The following is a 20,661-nucleotide window of genomic DNA, read 5'->3' as shown; positions in this document are numbered from 1 at the left end:
ACATTTTGAATGCTGTATGTTTCTTTGTTTACTCGTCGTTACTTGCAATAGAGGCTGATAGATTGATGTAATTGCATAAGAACATAAGAAGTTGCCTCCACTGGGTCAGACCAGAGGTTCATTGCGCCTAGCGGTCCGCTCCCGCGGTGGCCCATCGGGCCCATGACCTGTGAAGTGGTTCTTGACTATTTCTATAACCTACCTCTACTTCTATCTGTACCCCCTCAATCCCCTTATCCTTTAGGAACCTATCTAGACCCTCCTTGAACCCCTGTAGTGTGCTCTGGCCTACCACAAACTCCGGAAACACATTCCATGTGTCCACCACCCTCTGAGTACATTTCACAATATTTTTGTGCATTTTGAAAATGTCTAAAATTTTGAACGGAAAGGGTTTTGGTTTTTTTTTTTTGTAATCAATGCACGTAAACCGTACCTGATCTGTGATGCATGTATTTTAGCATTAGATAAAACCTTTGACAGCATGGCCAATAAAGCTCCGGCATAGCGGGCCATCAGTTTTCACTGAATTATTTTGATAGAGATTTTCAAGATTAAACTGGAAACATTCCAAGCTAGTTAAAAAAAAAAATAATAATAAATGAAAGGATTTAGTGATGTGTGAACAGCAAAATCAATGATAGGCGTCTTGGGCACTCTAGATAAAACAGTGTGGCTACCCTGCTAGTCTACGTGGAATCATTCAGTCTTCTGTATTAAATTAATCCAATAATGAGGTGTCACTTACAGCTTGTTTGTTGCCCTGTAGTTCTATGGTCAATACATTGAAGAAAGCGAAACATGTTTTCTCTTTTTCTGTATCCTAAAGATTCTCACTATTGTGTTGTCGTATATTAAATCCAGATTCTTAGTCCCCCTCTGTCCTCACCTGCTCCATAGCCTGTTTACTCATATATACCTTCATATAGGTTGCAAAATTTATATCCTTTCTTAAGGTCAAAAGTTGGGGACGGGGGGGGTGGGGTCGTCTTCCAGCATTTCTATACCCATACCAGTTCAAACACCTCCCTTCCCCTTCCTATCCCTCACTCTTCACCCCCAGAATTTAGTGTCATCTCCCAGACTCTCCTGCCAGCAGATTCTCTCCTCTGCCTTCCCTATTCAACCACTTTCCTTCATGTTCCAAAGCTGTTTTTGGACTGGCACAGGGGACCTTCCTTACAGGCCTGCCCTTAGGTGTGCTACTATATCTGCCCCCTCCCACACCCAACAGGAAATACCTCATAAGAATTGCCGCTGTTGGGTCAGACCAGTAGTCCATCATGCCCAGCAGTCCGTTCACGCGGCGGCCCTCTGGTCACAGACCAGCGCCCTGAGACTAGCCTTACCTGCGTACGTTCCGCTTCAGCAGGAACTTGTCTAACTTTATCTTGAATCCCTGGTAGGTGTTTCCCCCTATAACAGCCTCCGGAAGAGCGTTCCAGTTTTCTACCACTCTCTGGGTGAAGAAGAACTTCCTTACATTTGTACGGAATCTATCCCCTTTTAACTTCAGAGAGTGCCCTCTCGTTCTCTCTACCTTGGAGAGGGTAAACAACCTGTCCTTATCTACTAAGTCTATCCCCTTCAGTACCTTGAATGTTTTGATCATGTCCCCTTTCAATCTCCTCTGTTTGAGGGAGAAGAGGCTCAGTTTCTCTAATCTTTTGTTGTACAGCAGCTTCTCCAACCCCTTAACCATCTTAGTCCCTCTTCTCTGGACCCTATCGAGTAGTACCGTGTCCTTCTTCATGTACGGCGACCAGTGCTGTACGCAGTACTGCAGGTGAGGGCACACCATGGCCCGGTACAATGGCATGATAACCTTCTCTAATCTGTTCATGATCCCCTTCTTTATCATTCCTAGCATTCTGTTTGCCCTTTTTGCTGCCGCCGCACATTGCGCGGACAGCTTCATCGACTTGTCGATCAGAACTCCCAAGTCCCTTTCCTTGGAGGTCTCTCCAAGTACCGCCCCAGACATTCTGTATTTGTGCATGAGATTTTTGCTACCAACATGCATCACTTTACACTTGTCCACGTTGAACCTCATCTGCCATGTCACAGCCCATTCCTCGAGCCTGATTATGTCACAGGAGTATCCATGATACTTTTCCTGTTAGAGCATGGACATGGCTGTGAGAACAGTCTGTCTTTCTCTACTAAGTCTATTCCCTTCAGTTTTTTGAATGTTTCGATCATGTCCCCTCGCAGTCTCCTCTTTTCAAGGGAGAAGAGGCCCAGCTTCTCCAATCTCTCACTGTACAGCAACTCCTCCATCCCCTTAACCATTTTAGTCGCTCTTCTCTGGACCCTTTCGAGTAATACCACGTCCTTCTTCATGTACGGCGACCAGTGTTGGATGCAGTACTCCAGGTGAGGGCGCACCATGGCCTGGTACAGCGGCATGATAACCTTCTCTGATCTGTTCGTGCAACACTTTGGAGTAAAGAGGGGGAAGAGGATAAGTGTAGAATATGTTTTAAAGAAATTGCAAGAAATGGGTTCAACTGATCGCCAGTCAGGAAGCGGCAGGGCCCGATCAGTTCATACTGACGGTTGAAGAACCTGCTAGTGAAGTGATGTTGTTTAGGTGAGCTGGCCAGCATGAGTATAGGCTTGTTGTGAATTTATTCAGGATGATATAGGGTGAATCTCCTTATAAAAGCGGTTAATAAATCCAAATAAATAGTACAAATTTTATTGAAATTGGTCGTTTTGACAGAGGAGTTATGCAGAAAACAAGTTTTGGAGCAATGTAGAAGGTTCTATGGGCAAGTATATATTTATTTATTCCATTTGTGCGTTGCACATACCTATACAAGCTCTTGGCGACATTACAGAGGAAGGGATTAGAAGAGGGTAGGGAGGACAATGGAGGGCAGGAAGATACAAGAGGAGAAGAGGATACAAGTGATTAGGTGTCAAATAGATGAGCTTTCAGTTTCTTACGGAATTTGATGTGGTTAGGTTCCGTCCGGGTAATTTCAGTAAGGTCATTCCAAGTTTTTACGCCTAGAAAGGTGAACATGGAGTGGAAAGCATGCTTGTATTGTAGATTTGGGGGGGATATATCTTTGTGTTTAAGTCTTTTTTATTAAAATCATTATAAAGCATAGTAAACATATGGAACCAAGAATATGATATCAAATCCAAATTGAACATGTAGAAGGGCATTTTCAAAAGAACATCCAATTCAGAACTGGGACATCTTGCTCATAACATCCAACAAAATGCAGTGGAAAATGTCACTATTCTGCCTTTTGAAAATTGCAATGTGGACATTTTCGGCAGGTGGACCTTTTTTTTTTTTTTTTAGCCATTTTGAGACATCCATCTGCTTCAAAAATGAGCACCATAGTAGATTCAAACATAAACTGAGACCCCCAATTTTGGGGCCAAAAATCTCAGTTTATATTCAAGTATATACGGTAAGCACCCCTGCGCCTATTTCAACTATATCTGGAAAGGTACTGTAAAACTTTGTGCTCTATGACAGTGTTTTTCAGCCTTTTGAAACCTATGGACCGGTGGAAATAAAATAATTATTTTGTGGACCGGCACCAGTACACGGACTGGTAGTTGAAGAACGCTGGGCTAAGTCGTGCCCATCTCCACCCAATCTCCGCCCCAGACCCCGCCCCCATAATAGTACTGATTGTAACACCATTTTTTCCATTCATTTTTCATATATACACACACATACAATATAATCGTATTAACAACACATAGGGGCTCAGTCATAATCGAAAGAGAAAAACGTCCAAATACCGGCCTAAGTTGGCACTTGGATGAACAATTCTCAAAAACGTCCAAGTGCCGATAATAAAACGGGTTTTGGACGTATTTCTAAACGACCTAGGCCTTCATAGTGCCGCTCAACGTCCAAAGCTAAATGGGGCTTTTCGGGAGGCGTGTCGAGGGCGGGAGTTGGGCGGGACATGGGCCAGCTTAGACTTAGTCGTACAGCATTTATAACTGAAAGTTATACAGCCCAGGATCAACGGAACTTGGACGTTGTGACATAGACCAGTGTTCTTCAACCACCGGTCCATGGACCAGTGCCGGTCCACAGAAATTTCCTGCCGGTCCACAGGGCCATCACGTGCATCAGGCCCAAAACAGTGTTCTTCACCCGCCAGTCCACGGTGCGATCAGTGTGGTGTTATCTTCGAGCCAGCTCCCTCTTCCTAACTGATTCAGTGCACAAAGCCACGGGCAGTGGCTCTTACGGACATCCTGAGCCTGAACCGGAAACCTTCTCTCTGACGTTGCAATGCCAAAGGGAAGGCTTCTAGATGAGGCAAGGTGCAATTAGTACTATTATGGGGGCGGTGTCTGGGGTGGAGATTGGGTAGAGATGGGCCGGGTCTGGCCCACGACTTAGCCCAGTGTTCTTCAACCGCCAGTCCACGGACCGATGCCGGTCCACAGAATAATTATTTTATTTCTGCCGGTCCATAGGTGTAAAAAGGTTGAAAAACACTGACATAGACCATGTAAAACATGGTCTAAGTCACAAAAACCCACCTAAACTCACCAGATAAGCACTGAAAACACATAACACAGACCCCCATCCCAGTGATCACCAACCCCCCCCCCCCACCCCCATAAAAATTTTATTCACAAATTTAAATTTCAGCCTCCAGTTCATCATCACCTGGCCGCCTGGCATAGGAAAGCCTAGTCGTCCAGCACTGAGGCAGCTTAAGTCATCTTGGGGGTGGGTTAGGGACCCATAGAGAGGAGACCCCATGCCTATAAGCCTCAGTAATCACTGCATTGATATTGAAACATGTGCACTCCCCTATACACCCCCAAAACCCTTTTTTACTGGCATATAAGTGGCTCCTGCAGCCATAAGGGCTGTTGGGGTGGTAGATAAGTGGGTCTTGGGGATTCTGGAGGTGGTTTGGGAGGCTCACCATAACCTATAAGAGAGCTGTAGTGAGGAGAAGCCATGGCACCCTGTTTGTGAAGTTCACAGCAGTGCCCTGTAAGGTACCCCACTATTTAGGTAGCATGTCTGGGTATGCAGTCCATCACTTTGCAGACCCACTTTGCAGGGCTTGTTCTAGGCGTTTTGGACTTGGATGGAAAGTTGGACGGAAATGTGGTATAAAGATGGACGATTTAGCGGCTTGGACAATTAGATCGGCAGGACATATAATTAGACGATTTTTTAAAGTAAAAAAAAGTTTGACGTATCTTTCAAAAATGTGTCTTAGGCTCTTTTTATCTTTGGACGACTTGCGAGATGGACGTAAACGGACTTAGACGTACCTTTCAATTATGCCCCTCATAATGGTTAACCACAAAATTAAAATGCACAAAGCACACTGTATGCTTTTCAACATTCATTCCTACCAGAAAACAGATAACCCCATGCAAATGCAGGACCAAAAACTAAAAGTACTAATATTCACAAACAAACCCTAAGATGCAAGACTTTGCAAGCAGTACAACCCCAGAGGAAAAGAAACAAATGCATTTCTTCCTGAACAGACAAATCAATCACTAAATTAAAAAAAATAAAAGCATTCCCCCTACCGTTGTTGTCTCTCTCCCTCCATGCTGTGCCTTGCCTTCTGGCCTGCCCCTGGTGTTATCTTCGGGCCAGTCCACGGTGCAATCAACGCGGCATCTTCGGGCCGGCTCCCTGAGTGCTGCAGTGCACAAAGCTGTGGGCAGCGTCCCGCGCCTCATCTGGAAGCCTTCCCTCTGACGTTGTGATGTCAGAGAGAAGGCTTCTGGTTCAGGCGCAGGACGTGCGTAGGAGCCTTTTTCCATGGCTTTGTGCACTACAGGACTCAGGGAGCCGGCCAGAAGACGCCGCGTAGATCGCACCGTGGACCGGCGGCTGAAGAACATTGTCTTCTGCCCGATGGACGTGCCGGCCCTGTGGACCGGCAGAAAACGGACCGGCGGTTGAAGAACACTGCTCTATGACATCTATTTTTTGATCCCAGAGGCAGTTGTAAGTGATGTGATCATCCTACAATTTGGGGCCCGATTATTCCAAATGAATTAAAAGACCAGGAGAAGCTCCTGGCCACTTAAATCACCTTTCTGGGGCTAATGGTATTTTGTCAGTGGCACCTTAATGGATAATGCTGCTGAAAATGCCAGGTTAGCACCCAAACCTAGATCGGCTATTTGGGGGCGTTCTGAGAGCAGAGTCAACACTTAGCCAGTTAAGATAACCCCATACATAGGACTACATAACACACAGTTCTTCAGAGCCTGTTAACTGCCAACTCTCACACTTAGCTGGCTATTTTTTTTTTGCTGACCCTTTCATACCCAGAACCTGGACATGGCCTAGCATCGAATGTCTAGGTTTAAAACTGCTGGCAGCACTGATTGCTGCTAGCTGAATATCAAGCCCTTGGCTATTAACTAGAAACTGTTTACTATTAATCAGCTTTATGGCTTGTCCTGTGGATTACAACTGAAAGATAAGTACTGTGCCAAATTCCAAAGAACATATTCATAAGTGATATGACCCAAGGGCTCAGAGGAAAAATATCATTGTTCGCCGATGACGCCAAACTGTGCAACATAGTAGGTAAAAGCACTTTGCCTGACAGTATGACGCAGGACCTACTACTATTAGAACAATGGTCATCGACTTGGCAGCTCAACTTCAATGCTAAAAAATGCAAAGTGATGCACCTGGGTAAAATAAATCTGTACAGGACTTACATGTTAAATGGTGAGACCTTAGTTAGGACCACGGAAGAATGGGATTTAGGAATAATCATTAGTGATGACATGAAAACTGCCAATCAAGTGGAAAAGGCTTCCTCCAAGGCAAGGCAAATGATGGGTTGTATCCGTAGAGGTTATATCAGCAGGATGCCAGAGGTCATAATGCCACTGTACAGGTCCATGGTGAGACCTCATTTGGAATATTGTGTTCAATTCTGGAGACCACATTACTGGAAAGATGTGCTGAGAGTTGAGTCAGTTAAGCGGATGGCCACCAGGATGGTCTCGGGGCTCAAGGATCTTCCGTACGAAATAAGGCTGAATAAATTGCAGCTGTACTCACTTGAAGAACGAAGAGAGAGAGGGGATATGATTGAGACATTTAAATATATCACGGGTCGTATCGAGGTGGAAGAGGATATCTTTCGTCTTATGGGACCTTCGTCCACCAGAGGGCATCTGCTGAAAATCAGGGGAGGGAAATTTCATGGTGACTCCAGAAAGTATTGTCAATATCTCTCTTACTAAGGCTACATTCGAATTGTGTATGCTGACTCGTGTTGAATAACAGAATCCAACTTGTAGTGTTTTTTGTAGAACACTGTACAGTGCTCCCTCGGTCATTTTCGGTCGGCGATTCGCAGTCCCAGTCATTCGCGGTATTTTCTGACCGCGAATGACCGGTCAGGAGAGGGCAGCCAGAGCGCCGGTGAGTGAAGGAAATCACTCGCAGTATGTTCCGACCACCTCTTCCTGCACTAAAGGCGGGCCTCACCAATCGGGAGCTGCTTAAGGCACCAGTACTTTACCTGACTTGAGACTAGATTCACTAACCTCACAGATCCGATCCGTGAGGTGGTCGGGCGTCAGATTCACAATGCGTCCGCATGCAAATTAGGACAGTCAGAGGCACACCCCAAACTGACCACACGGATCACTGAAGAGCGATCATGACACATGCGCAGACCATCTTCTTTGCCCTGCAGATGGTCTGCGCAGGCGCTTTCTCTCCGTACTTTTTTTTGGCTCTCGGTGCAGATTTTACTCGCTGTGGTTTTAACCCACGGGTTTTAAAGCGGGGCTGCACTGCGGCGTGTTCTGGAACTTAACAGGAGCAGGAGAGTCGGGGCAGAGAGCAGGGTGTTTTGCACAAGCAACTGGTCCTCGGCAGTCGCTTGTTTTTGGATCGGCCAGCCCAGTCGGTGTGCCTGAAAATGTTTAGTGAATCGCTGCGGGCTACATTTGCATGCCATTTCCCCTCATTTGCATGCGCGGATCGAATCGGAGGTTGATCGGCGCCAAGGTTAGTGAATCGGGTCGGAGGAAACTCGGGTCGGTACACGATCGGTGGGTAGGCTTAGTGGATCTAGCCCTTGGACAATATTCCATAATGATTAGACCACAGGGGACTAAAACCAGGTGCATTCTCAGTCTAATCTGCATCTAGGGCCTAGATGTGAAGGTAGAGAGACTGAATTAATAAAATAGCTTTCTTCTGCAAAATGCAGTCTGCATAGATTTCAGAATGTTAACCTAATTTAGTCTGCTCTAATTTCACATCTAGGCAGGCTAATAATGACATCTACAATCAATTAAAATCAATAAAAACTTCATTATGCATAAACCCTCAGCTGAATTGATTGATTTTATTATATGATTTGTGAGCCATTTAGAGATTTATTGACTTTATCAATTTGTTGATTGGTTTATATTGCTCTTTTTCTCATAGATTTAGCACTTCTGATAACTAAATGATGCTGCAAATGCCTTTAATTGTTTCCTAAAAGAAAAGTTCCAAAGACGTTTGAAATTAAGGTTGCTCACTATTGGGTCCTTATACTATGGAGTGATAACGGATTTAGTGTAGACTAATAAATTACTGCACGTTAAGCATGTACCGTGCAGCCTAGGTATGCATAACATTTAGGTCCTGATTCTGCAAAGTGCATCCCAGTGGTAGGCAGCGGTAGACATCCTACTGCCATCTCTCAGCCAATAGGGAAGCAAGTTAAAAAAAATTAAAAAAAAAGAGGTGGGGGAAGCACACCTACATTGTAGGCATATGTTGAGTGCCTACGGAGACACTTACAGATTCCCAAGGTGTGGTGTGGGCGTGGTTTCTCCCAGAAGTGGCCTTAGGTGTTGGTAAGAATTCCTGTACGTCTCCATAGGCGTGAGACAGACGCCTTGAATGAAGGCTTCTAAAATGCTGGCCTACTTTTAAGGTGTCTGTGAGAAAATTAGACACGATTCTCCATAGGACGCCGAAGCGTGATTGACAAGCGATCGGTGGCCGCTGATATCGGCAGCCTATAGAGAATCATAAGAACATAAGAATAGGCTTACTGGGTCAGACCAATGGTCCATCAAGCCCTGTAGCCCGATCTCAGGGTAGCCAATCCAGGTCCCTAGTACCTGACCAAAACCGAAGGAGTAACAACATTCCAGCATCTCAAAGAATAGCAAGATTCCAGAACCCCAATGAGAACAACATTCCAGAACTGAGATTGTGATGTCATAATGCCTCATTCCACAGTGCCTCAGGGCCAACCTCATCAGTGATGTTACAATGGCTTGATTGTCCTTACTTGGCACACATAAGAGGATACAAACAGCCATACTGGGTCAGACCAATTGTCCATCAAGACCAGTAGCCCGTTCTCAGGGTGGCCAATCCAGGTCACTAGTACCTGGCGAAAACCCAAAGAGTAGCAACATTCCATGCTACCAGGGCAAGCAGTGGCTTCCCCCATGTCTTTCTCAATCAGGCCCTTAGTGCACAGTAAGGCCCCAGCTCTGTAAACAGCATGTAAAAGGTGCCGAGCAACGTGGTGCAAAGTGGCTGTCAATCTTCAGTTAGATGCCATTTATAGAATCGAACCTAGTGGCACCTAAATTCAACTTAGGCACCAGTAGGGTCAAAATCTTAGGCACCCCCTATTTATGCCAGGGTTTTCTTGGGATGCCTAAGTTGAATTTAGGTGCTTAGAAGCAAAACACACCCATGATCCATCCTTAACCATACTCACTGTCTAGTAGGTGCCTTGGCCTAGGTGCCTGTCTGAACGTCATAGGCACCTACCACCCAATTAAGTTTAATTTTTGCCAGCTATCAGTTCATTATTGCTCATTAGATCGGCTAGGCACGCCAGTCTACTTGACTAACTTCAGGCATTGTTTATAGAATCTGGGCCTAAATGCATTAGCCCACCTTAGTAAAAGGACCCTTATATTAAGAAATTCTGCCCACCTTTGAAGGCCACTTGGTACCAAGATTACTTCAGCATCTTCTGTCATCCCATACAACATATATTTAGGGTTGCCAGATTTTCCAATTGGAAAATCCGGACCCCTAGACCCGTCCTGAGGCCTGCCTAGTTCCACCCATCCCCGCGTTGTAATGTCCTAATCCAGCCCCCAGTCCTGCCCTAGTCCCGCCCCCCCACCGATTTCCTCCCTGCCCGATGCAATTTGAAGAGGCTTTTCGAAACCCAGACAAAGTGTCAGGTTTTGAAAAGCCGTCTGGACCCCCAGAACATGTCCTCAAAAGGGAAATCCGGACGTCTGGTAACTCTACATATATTGCATGGCTTCTATGTAATAAGTCAAATGAAAATGAAGAAAACAAAAATTTGTCCAAAACGAAAACGAATATACAAATCAGAGAACAATAAGTAAGAGTCTTGTCACACTGTTTTTTCGCCTTTAGATCTTCGGACACTATCACCCCAAGGTCCCTCTCCCCGTCCGTGCATATCAGCTTCTCTCCTCCCAGCATATACGGTTCCTTCCTATTATTAATCCCCAAATGCATTACTCTGCATTTCTTTGCATTGAGTTTTAGTTGCCAGGCATTAGACCATTCCTCTAACTTTTGCAAATCCTGTTTCATATTTTCCACTCCCTCTTCGGTGTCTACTCTGTTACAAATCTTGGTATCATCTGCAAAAAGGCACACTTTTCCTTCTAACCCTTATGCTGGCTGTAAACAGTCCATTGTCTACTGCTTGCTCTTTAACAGCCCAGCAGACAATATTATCTTCGCATTATTCTGGGCTCCTTTTATCAAGGCGCGGAATACCGCGCGTTAAACCGCTTGCCACGCTAGTCACTAACGCCTCCATTGACAAGGCGGTAGTTTTTGGGATTGTCGCGGGGGTTAGCGTGTGATGAAATGTCCGACGCGCTAACCCCGCTAGCGCACCTTGATAAAAGGAGCCCTCTATGTCCAGTGTATGAGAGAGTGCCCAAGAGCATTGTTAAATGACTTCTGCACCTTGATATTTGGTGTCATTCCAGGTCAGCTTTGTGTGTGTTTGTGTATATAAAATTTAATTCCTTATTTTACTCTTTACTAAGTACAGTGGTACCTTGATTTACGAGCATAATTCGTTCCAGAAGCATGCTCGTAAACCAAAATACTCGTATATCAAAGCAAGTTTCCCCATAGGAAATAATGGAAACTCGCTTTGATACGTTCCCCCCCCCCCGAGGCCAGCGGCGCTGCCCCCCCCCCCCCCACTCGCAAAGACCCCCACTCCTCGCGAACCGGCACCCTCCGCCTGAACAACTTAAACTTACCCCCACGTCTGGCACCAGCACGCAGCCCACAAGACGTGCCGGTGCCGCTAGAAGATCTTCCTGCTTCTGCCGGCCTTGAGTATGCATCTGCGCATGCTCGAAGACTTCTAATTCTCCCTCTCGCCGAGATTCTCGTCTCGTCTTGCAAAACACTCGCAAACTGGGTTACTCGCAAACCGAGGTTTGACTGTATATGCTCTTTACTAAGTATATACAGTACTAAGAACATAAGAACATAAGCAGTGCCTCCGCCGGGTCAGACCATAACATAGAAACAGAAACATAGAAATAGACGGCAGATAAGGGCCCACGGCCCATCTAGTCTGCCCACCTTAATGTCCCTCTCCTACCTTTGCCCTGTGAATAGATCCCATGTGCCGATCCCATTTGGCCTTAAAATCAGGCACGCTGCTGGCCTCAATCACCTGTAGTGGAAGACTATTCCAGCGATCAACCACTCTTTCAGTGAAAAAGAATTTCCTGGTGTCACCTCGTAGTTTCCCGCCCCTGATTTTCAACGGATGCCCTCTTGTTGTCGTGGGTCCATCCTGCTCGGCAGTCCGCTCCCGCGGCGGCCCAAACAGGTCACGACCTGTCTGAATCACCAGAAGGGGCTCCCTTGCCACCTTGGTTTCTCATTGAAGTCCTACCTTCCCATCGAAGTCCTAACCCTCCGGTCTTGCACATGCACGACCTGTTGGGTTTCTATACTTATTACCTGGTTAGCTTTCTATACTTGTGTTACATCCCAGCTCCTCCCTCAGTATCCCACGATCCCTTTATCCCTCAGGAATCCGTCCAATCCCTGTTTGAATCCCTGTACCGTACTCTGCCTGATCACTTCCTCCGGTAGCGCATTCCAAGTGTCCACGACCCTTTGGGTGAAAAAAAACTTCCTTGCATTTGTTTTGAACCTATCTCCCTTCAGTTTCTCCGAATGCCCCCTCGTACTTGTTGTCCCCTTCAGTCTGAAGAATCTGTCCCTATCCACCCTCTCTATGCCCCTCATGATCTTGAAGGTCTCTATCATATCTCCCCTGAGCCTCCTTTTTTCCAGAGAGAAGAGCCCCAGCCTATCCAACCTCTCGGCGTATGGGCAGTGTTCCAGCCCTTTTACCAGTTTTGTTGCTCTCCTTTGAACTCTCTCAAGTACCGCCATGTCCTTCTTGAGGTGCGGCGACCAATACTCCAGTATTCCAGATGTGGACGCACCATCGCTCGATACAATGGCATGATGACTTCCCGCGTCCTGGTTGTTATGCCCCTCTTTATGATGCCCAGCATCCTGTTGGCTTTTTTCGAGGCTGCTGCGCACTGTGCAGATGGCTTCAGTGATGCATCCACCAGCACACCCAAGTCTCTCTCACGTCTGCTGTCTCCCAACAATGCCCCCCCCCAATTTGTAGTTGAACAACGGGTTCTTTTTCCCTATATGCATGACCTTGCATTTTTCCACGTTAAAGCGCATTTGCCATTTGTTTGCCCAGTCTTCCAGCTTGTCCAGGTCCCCTTGCAGGTCCTCACACTCCTCCCTGGACCTAACTCTGCCGCACAGTTTGGTATCGTCTGCAAATTTTATAACCTCGCACTTTGCCTCCTTTTCCAGGTCATTGATAAATATGTTGAAGAGTAACGGCCCCAGCACCGATCCCTGTGGCACACCGCTTGTGACTCCCCGCCAGTCAGAATATTGGCCCTTCACTCCGACCCTTTGCAGTCTACCCGACAACCAGTGCTTGATCCATCTGTGCACATCCCCTCCCACCCCGTGGTTCCACAGCTTCCTAAGCAGCCTTTCATGTGGCACCTTGTCGAAAGCCTTTTGAAAATCGAGGTAAATGATGTCTATGGGTTCCCCATTGTCCACCCGACTGCTTATTCCCTCAAAGAAGTACAGAAGGTTCGTTAGGCACGACCTTCCCTTACAGAATCCGTGCTGGCTTGTTCTCAGTAGGCCATTCCTCTCGATGTGCTCGCAAATGCCGTCCTTGATCATAGCTTCTACCATCTTCCCTATAATTGAAGTCAGGCTCACCGGCCTGTAGTTCCCGGGGTCACCCCTCGATCCCTTCTTGAAGATAGGTGTGACATTCGCCAATTTCCAGTCCTCTGGTACCTCACCAGTTTTCAAGGATAGGTTGCAAACATGCTGGATTGTGCCCGCTATTTCTTGTCTTAGTTCCTTCAGAACCCTTGGGTGGATCCCGTCCGGGCCCGGTGATTTACCGCATTTTAACCTGTCTATCTGTTTGAGGACATCCTCCTTACTTACCTCTATGTGCTCCAATTTTTCGGCCTGTTCCCCACTCATGAGCTCCTCTGAGTCCGGTATATTAGATGTGTCTTCACTCGTGAAAACCGACGAGAAGAACGTGTTCAACCTCTCAGCTACCTCTTTATCCTCCTTAATCACTCCCTTCCTATCCCCATCGTCCAACGGCCCCACCTCCTCTCTCACTGGTCGCTTCCCCTTTACGTAACTGAAGAATGCCTTGAAGATTTCGCCTCCCTGGCCAGCCCCTCTTCGTATTCCCCTTTCGCTTTTCTAACCTCTCGGTGGCATTCCTTTTGGCATTTCCTGTGCGCCTGGTGATTTTCCTCCGTTGGGTCCTTTTTCCATCTCCGGAAGGATACTTTTTTGTCATTTATTGCCCTCTTCAGTTGACATCCAAACCGGGTCCTTTGATCGCTTGTTCTTGCAGCCTTTCCTGAAACTGGGGACGTACATTCTTTGTGCTTCCTGCAGGGTGTCCCTGAATAGGGTCCAGGCGCTTCCCACAGTCTCCATCCTAAAGATGTGTCTGAGCTTCCTCCCCACCATTTCCCTCATAGCAACATAGTTCCCTTTCTTGAAGTTGAGCGCAGTTGTTGCGGTCCTCCTTACTATGGGTGTCTCCCTTTCTAATGTGAATCTGATCGCGTTGTGATCACTGTTGCCTAGTGGTCCTCCCACTTCTACCCCTCTTGCAGGCCCCCCTAATTCATTTAGGATGAGGTCAAGAGTAGCACCCCCTCGCGTCGGTTCTTTGACTAGTTGCTCCATGAAGCAGTCCCTCACAGCTTCTACAAATCCTGCTTCCCTAGTGCAGTTGGAGTGACCCGTACTCCAGTCTATTCCCGGGTAGTTGAAGTCCCCCATCACTGTTACACTTCCAGTCCTGCATTCCTGTCTCAGTTCCGCTTCCAAGTCGTGTCCGACTCCTTCTTGCGTACCAGGTGGGCGATAGTACAGCCCCAGTTTTATGCCTGCACCCTTGTTTCCCAGCAATGTGACCCAAATCGATTCCAGCCCCTCTGCCTTCGTTGCCATATCCATCCCGACCGAGTGGATAGAGTCCTTTATATATAGTGCTATGCCTTCCCCCTTCTTGTGGGTCCTGTCCCTCCTGTAGAGCTTGTACCCCGGCAGCGCCACATCCCATTGATTTTCCTCTGTCCACCAGGTTTCTGCAATTCCAATTATATCTAGGTCCTCTCCCTTGGCCACGACTTCTAGTTCACCCATCTTGGCCATGAGGCTTCTTGCATTTGCGTATAAGCACCGCAGGTCCCGTAGGTCCCGTCGTTTTTCCTCCACCTCTGCATTTACCTAGGCCGCCTGCCCTTGGATTTCGGGCAGTTCTCCCGTTCCCTGTGCTTCTGCTTTGCCCTCAGCCTTTACCCTCTTAGCTTTCAGCTTCCCCACATTCCCGCCCCCACTTCCCCGCTTTTCCTCTGGGTTTTCTAGCCCTACCGGCCCCCTCCTGGGCTATCATCCCTTGAGCCTCTGTTTGATCCCCCTCGCCTTGTGGTACCTCTATATTGCCCTCAGCTTTCGCCCTCGTGCCACCCAGTCCCCCTGTGTCTCCATGCCCCTTAGTCTTCTCCCAGCAAGCTCCCTTTACCTGATGTTTCCCTCGCTGTCTGATCATAAGATCCTCCGGTCCCTCTGCTTTCTCCCTGCAGTCAGCCCGTTCAGCATCTGTTCTGGATACTGTTGTCCGAAGCGTCAACATCAGATCAGCTGTCGGCTTTCCCCCTCTCCTCAGTTTAAAGCCCTCTCGATCTCCTTCCTCACATTGGCTGCCAGTAGTCTAGTTCCCGCTGTGCTCAGGTGCAGGCCATCCCGCCGGTAGAGCTTGCTCTTTCCCCAGAAGGACGTCCAGTTCCTCACAAAGTGGAAGCCCTCCTCCTGGCACCATCTCCTCAACCATGCATTCACAGCCTGGAGGTATATGCTGTGCGAGTGCTGACTATGGTGGCTCCATTAAAGTCCTTGAAATAAGTTTGGTGCAGTAATATAAGGAGGCATAGCCCCTGATGAAACAAAGCATGAAACGGTTGGGCAGCCGTCGGGCACAAAAGATGAGGGCTCTCCTTTTCAAGCACCTTATGCACTCATTGCACTTTATATTTATTGGAAATTGATATTATAAATATTTAAACAAATTTTCATAGCACAAGTCACTTTACCATGAGCAATGATGAATTTACCACCCCAGTAAGGGCATGAAAAACCAGTCAAGTAGTGCCTTGGGTATTTGAGGTCTAGTAATTCAATACAACCTGATGTGAATTTGTTCTCTTGTAGGGTCATGAAATGGTTAACCGTTGTTTAAAATATTGCTCTGGCCTACATAGCTGAAAACAGTGTAGAATCTGCTGACCTCATCTGCCTAAAATGTATGTCCCTACCTTACCACATTGTAAGCTAAATAGATAAGAGTTTGAGCCATGATGTACCCTGCCCTTCTGTACATGTAACATTTAGAACTGTAAGATTTAGATAAGCAGAGAAATGAGCTAGTTCCCTATAGGACTATAAGTTGTAGCCCTGAACCTATCATAAGTTCTGGCTTAGGAACAATAATAATTGTAGAAAAGTTATAGAAGTAACAAATGAAAATTGTAGTTTTTGCATATATTAGTTTGCGTATGCTTAGTGAAAAGGGCATAAAAGTCCGTGCATTTCCTGATTCTAATACTCTAGTAGGCAGGCTGTTAACTGCACTAGAGTCCAGCATGCTGTAATAAACCTCTTGTACTTTCTTCACACCTCTGACTTTGTGTGTCCAAGTGACCTTTCACTCTGATTTGTATATTCTATGTAATAAGGCCATATCTTCATATAAGAGCATTCTCATAGCCTTAAGGTAGAGCCCCACAGCAGTTCTCTAATGCACATGTGCAGAGCATTGTAAAATTCAGCAGGTGTCAGTAGGTACCATGCATAAGATGCATTCAAATAATTCAATGGTTGATGCAAAAAGCTGCTGCAGACCTAGCCACTCAATTACCTAGGGTTGAATGAGAGTTATAAGCAATGCAGAGAGGGTTTCAGCACAGATGTTAAACTGTGTGAAATACATAGCCACACATTGCATTAAGATGAATGCTAATGAGGCCAGTGAGTATTCTACACCAATGCAGAGAGGTAAATCGGGGTTTTTGATGCGTGGTTACTGTGAGAAGTTTCCAACAGGTTCGGGTCTGTGTTCAAGGATTTGCAGAGAGGATTTCATACCAGTTTTGGTTTTTAGCTGTTGGTTTGATCTCCCTTTGCAATCTGAAGGAAGCCCCTGAAAGGTTCAAATGCAGACAGGAAGTTACAGACATATGCACACATCTGAACAAAACCAAAAGTGAAAGGACACATCCAGGGCCGCATTGGGGGGTGGGGAGGAGAGGCACAAACAAGGCAGTTGCCCTGGGCCTCACAGCTACAAGAGGCCTCCAACTGCCTGGTGAAGTGAGATACCCTCTCTTTTCTGTCGCCGCCGTGGCAGATTGCAAACAAATCCAACCCGTGCAGTGATGCCTTAATGCTGTGCATGTCGCTATTGAGTTCCATCCTCTTCCCTCCATGAAATAGGAAGTTACATCATGAGGAAGGAGGAAGGAAGCCGTCAGTGGCACAGGTTAGTTTTGTTTGCATGTGGCGGCAGTAAGAGGGAGAGCAAGTGAGTGACAGGAAAGATTGGGAAGCTGGCAGTGGCACACACAGGACTAGGGCCCAGGAACATGGGTGACAGGAAGGGAAGTGAGCTCCCAAGAGACAGATGATGCTGAATGAGGGGAGACAGGCAAGGTAATGCTGGGGGATGAGAGACAAAAGGGCATTTTAGATGGAAAAGAAATAGAGAAGATGTTGGATTGTGGGAACGTAAGAGAGAGACAGACAGAGGAGATCCTGGAGAAGAGAAGAGATTCTGAATGGAGGGGAGTTAAAGGGGCAACACTGAATGGAAGTGGAGACGGGGGGGGGGAAACTGTGAATGTAAAGGGAGAGAAGGGGATGCTGGTTGAAAAAGAAAGGCGGAGGAGACTGGATAGAACAGGAGGAGAGACAGAAGAGGGAAGGAGGAGAGGACCCAGTTAATGAAAGTCTAAGAAATATGAGGAAGGAGAAGGAAAGAGATTGAGACCTTTGGGTAGATGTAGTAAAAAGAAAGAAATTGAAGACTGGGTGGTAATAATGGAATCTGGACAGAGAGGCAGAAATGAAAAGGAAAAGATCAATGCTGGAGATGGATGTAATGGAGGAAGTGAAGGAGGCAGGAGACGAGAGAAATGGCAAATGGGCGGGAAACCCTGGCAAGACAGAGTTAGGAGAAGACAGAGGAAGGCAGAAACCAGAGACTGGAATCAACATGATTAGAAAAATGAAATGACCAGACTACACAGCTATTTTAAATTTAGGATAAAGGTTAATAGATAAAAAGACAACAATTAAATGGAACCCTTAAAAAGCCAGACTACACATAATGCAACACCTCAGAAAGAGAAACAGTGACTTGTGTCCTCCTGTTTGATGGAAAATATAGAATTAACAGCCAGGGGGGGCAGGGTGGGGTGCCCAAAGAGGAGAGGGGATCGAGGGGCCCCCTTTTTAATTCTGCCTTCAGCACTCCAAAGTCTAAAACCGGCCCTGTGCACATCGGGGCCTTTTTTTCCAAGTACATTTTTGAGAAGCTCATATTTCAGCACAGAAGATCAGTCACTGATGTCTGCCGGGGCTTCTGTTTTCTTTTGGACATGTGCACAAGAACCTTTCTGTCTGTGCGTCTGGCACATTCTCCCTCCCCCCCCCCCCTAAATAGCAAAGTTTCTAAGCATAAAATTAGAAGAACAAACTTTAAATCCAAACTCAGAAAAGATTATAAACTCCGGTGGAGCAAGCTGATGCAACTAGTGCAGGGGTAAGCAATTCCGGTCCTCAAGAGCCGTAGCCAGGTCAGGTTTTCAGGATTTCCACCATGAAAATGTATGAGATGGATTTGCATGCACCGCCTCCTTGAGATGCAAATCTATCTCATGCGTATGTATTGTGGGTATCCTGAAAACCTGACCTGGCTCCGGCTCTCGATGACCGGAATTGCCTACCCCTGCACTAGTGCTACTGTAATACATTTTGAAAGAGTTTCAGGGGGGTTTTCAGTTTGGCCGATGATAGAAGTGTGCAGGGGAGCTAGTATTTCAGCGAGCTTTTTCCCTTCACAGCTTCGGGCGAGTGTTGTCTCCCACAGCTTCTGATGCCCTTCTCCTCCTTAAAAGGCACCTTATTCAGTCTCCACCGGAGTTTGTAATAATTTATAAAATTAGAAGAAAAGATTTACCTTTCTGCATGGCGTGGTATATTACACTTATGGTGGAAGCCGAGAGCTCAGATATCTGTACGTGGGTCTACCGCAAGCCTTTCTGCATCAGCCCCTCAGGACTTAAAAACTGACTTTCACTGCTACTGCCCTGACAACTCTCTCAGCACCAGAAGTGGGATGGGGTTTGCATGGAGGAGAAATAGATTCCTTTAGTGCTGTAAGGTAACCGAAGCTTGTCGGTGTTCTAGGTTTGTCGAAAAATGAATGGGATTCGCTTCACCTGCTGTAAAAGTGCCAAAGACAGGACGTCCATGTCTGTAACGCTGGAGCAGTGCTCAATCCTGCGAGATGAGCACGACTTGCATAAAGATTATTTTAGCCGTGCCCTTGACTGTATGAGAAGGTAGGTATCCGCTCTTGTTTGTGTGTAGTAACGATAAGCATTATTCGCCTGAATATCGCATTACCTGATATGAGAGATTAATTCACGTTAAAGGTCATTTACCAGTCTTGATTGCTGGCAATTGCAGACGCAACGTGAGTCAGCGCCTGGGTGTCAGGTCAAAAGCGCGCCGGGACAAAGGCGCGCCCAGACAATTGAGCGCAGCGCGGAGGCACGCGCCGCTCAAAATTAATATTTTTAGGGCTCCGACGGGGGGGTGTGGGGGGGGAACCCCCCCACTTTACTTAATAGACATCGTGTGCGTTGTGGGGGCGTTGTGGAGGGTGTGTGGGGGGGCTGTAACCCCCCACATTTTACTGAAAACTTCACTTTTTCCCTGTTTTTAGGGAAAAAGTTAAGTTTACAGTAAAATGTGGAGGGTTACAACCCCCCATAACGCCAGCGCGATGTCTATTAAGTAAAGTGGGGGGGTTCCCCAACAAAACCCCCGTCGGAGCCCCTAAAAACAGTAATTTTGAGCGGCGCGTGCCTCCGCGCTGCGCTCAATTGTCCGGGCGCGCCTTTGTCTTTCGCGCCGTTGTCTATGAACCCAGCGCCTGTCACTAAGCAGATTAGTTGCAGCTAACGGACTGTTGCTTTCTCATTCTGTTTACTAGGCCTTTGCAGAAAACAGCACCTAAGTCTCAAGCCTGTGTCCAGATTTGTGACATTGAAACATTATGTGGTCAATTATTTTCTTAAAGTAATGGCTGATATTTTTCCCCCATTAACGAAAGTTCTCTGAAAGTGTCAAATGCCGTTGCCCGCCTACTCCATGAATTTAACCCCCTGTTTGACTAACGCGTAGCGCGGGTTTTAGCGGGCGGTGACTGCTCCGACGCTCATACAGTTCCTATGAGCGTCGGAGCAGTTACTGCCGCTGCCGGTGCTAAAACCGTCGCTACGCGTTAGTCAAAGGGGGGGGGGTAAGTTAGCTAAAGATGAAAGAAAAATAAGCTTCCACCTTTTTTTTTTTTTTTCAACAGTGTAGCGCGCTTTTTAACGCCAGCCATGGCAGCTTCGATGCTCCTAGGGATTCTACGAGCGTCAGAGATGTTACTGCCGCAATGGTTCTAAAAAACCGCGCTACGCTTTTGCTATGATAAACGAGAATGCAATTTGCAGACACATTAAAATTGTGTCAATAATGTGCAGCTCATTGATAAAATGGCATTCAATGTAGATTCAAAGGCCATGTTAGGAAATTCTACTTTAAGGAGAGGGTGGTGGATGCCTGGAATGCGCTCCCGAGAGAGGTGGTAGGAGAGTAAAACGGTGACTGAGTTCAAAGAAGCGTGGGATGAACACAGAGGATCTAGAATCAGAAAATAAGATTAAAAACTGAACTAA

General features: G+C 46.7%; 1 protein-coding gene across 7 annotated transcripts in view; it reads left to right on the top strand.

The window, feature by feature from the left end:
* The window catches only part of INPP4B (inositol polyphosphate-4-phosphatase type II B), an 812,760-nt gene that overhangs the window by 760,603 nt on the left and 31,496 nt on the right, over positions 1 to 20,661 (top strand). For all 7 annotated transcript variants that reach the window (XM_033939865.1, XM_033939855.1, XM_033939874.1 and 4 more), the window contains one exon: positions 19,118 to 19,272. In XM_033939865.1, the coding sequence (XP_033795756.1) occupies positions 19,118 to 19,272 (155 nt within the window). The remainder of the gene's footprint in view (positions 1 to 19,117; positions 19,273 to 20,661) is intronic.

Source organism: Geotrypetes seraphini, chromosome 1 (assembly GCF_902459505.1).
Source record: "Geotrypetes seraphini chromosome 1, aGeoSer1.1, whole genome shotgun sequence".
In the NCBI taxonomy this organism is placed as follows: Eukaryota; Metazoa; Chordata; class Amphibia; order Gymnophiona; family Dermophiidae; genus Geotrypetes; species Geotrypetes seraphini.
The sequence above is the reverse complement of the archived record's forward strand: the minus strand, read 5'-3'. Positions and strand labels throughout refer to the sequence as shown.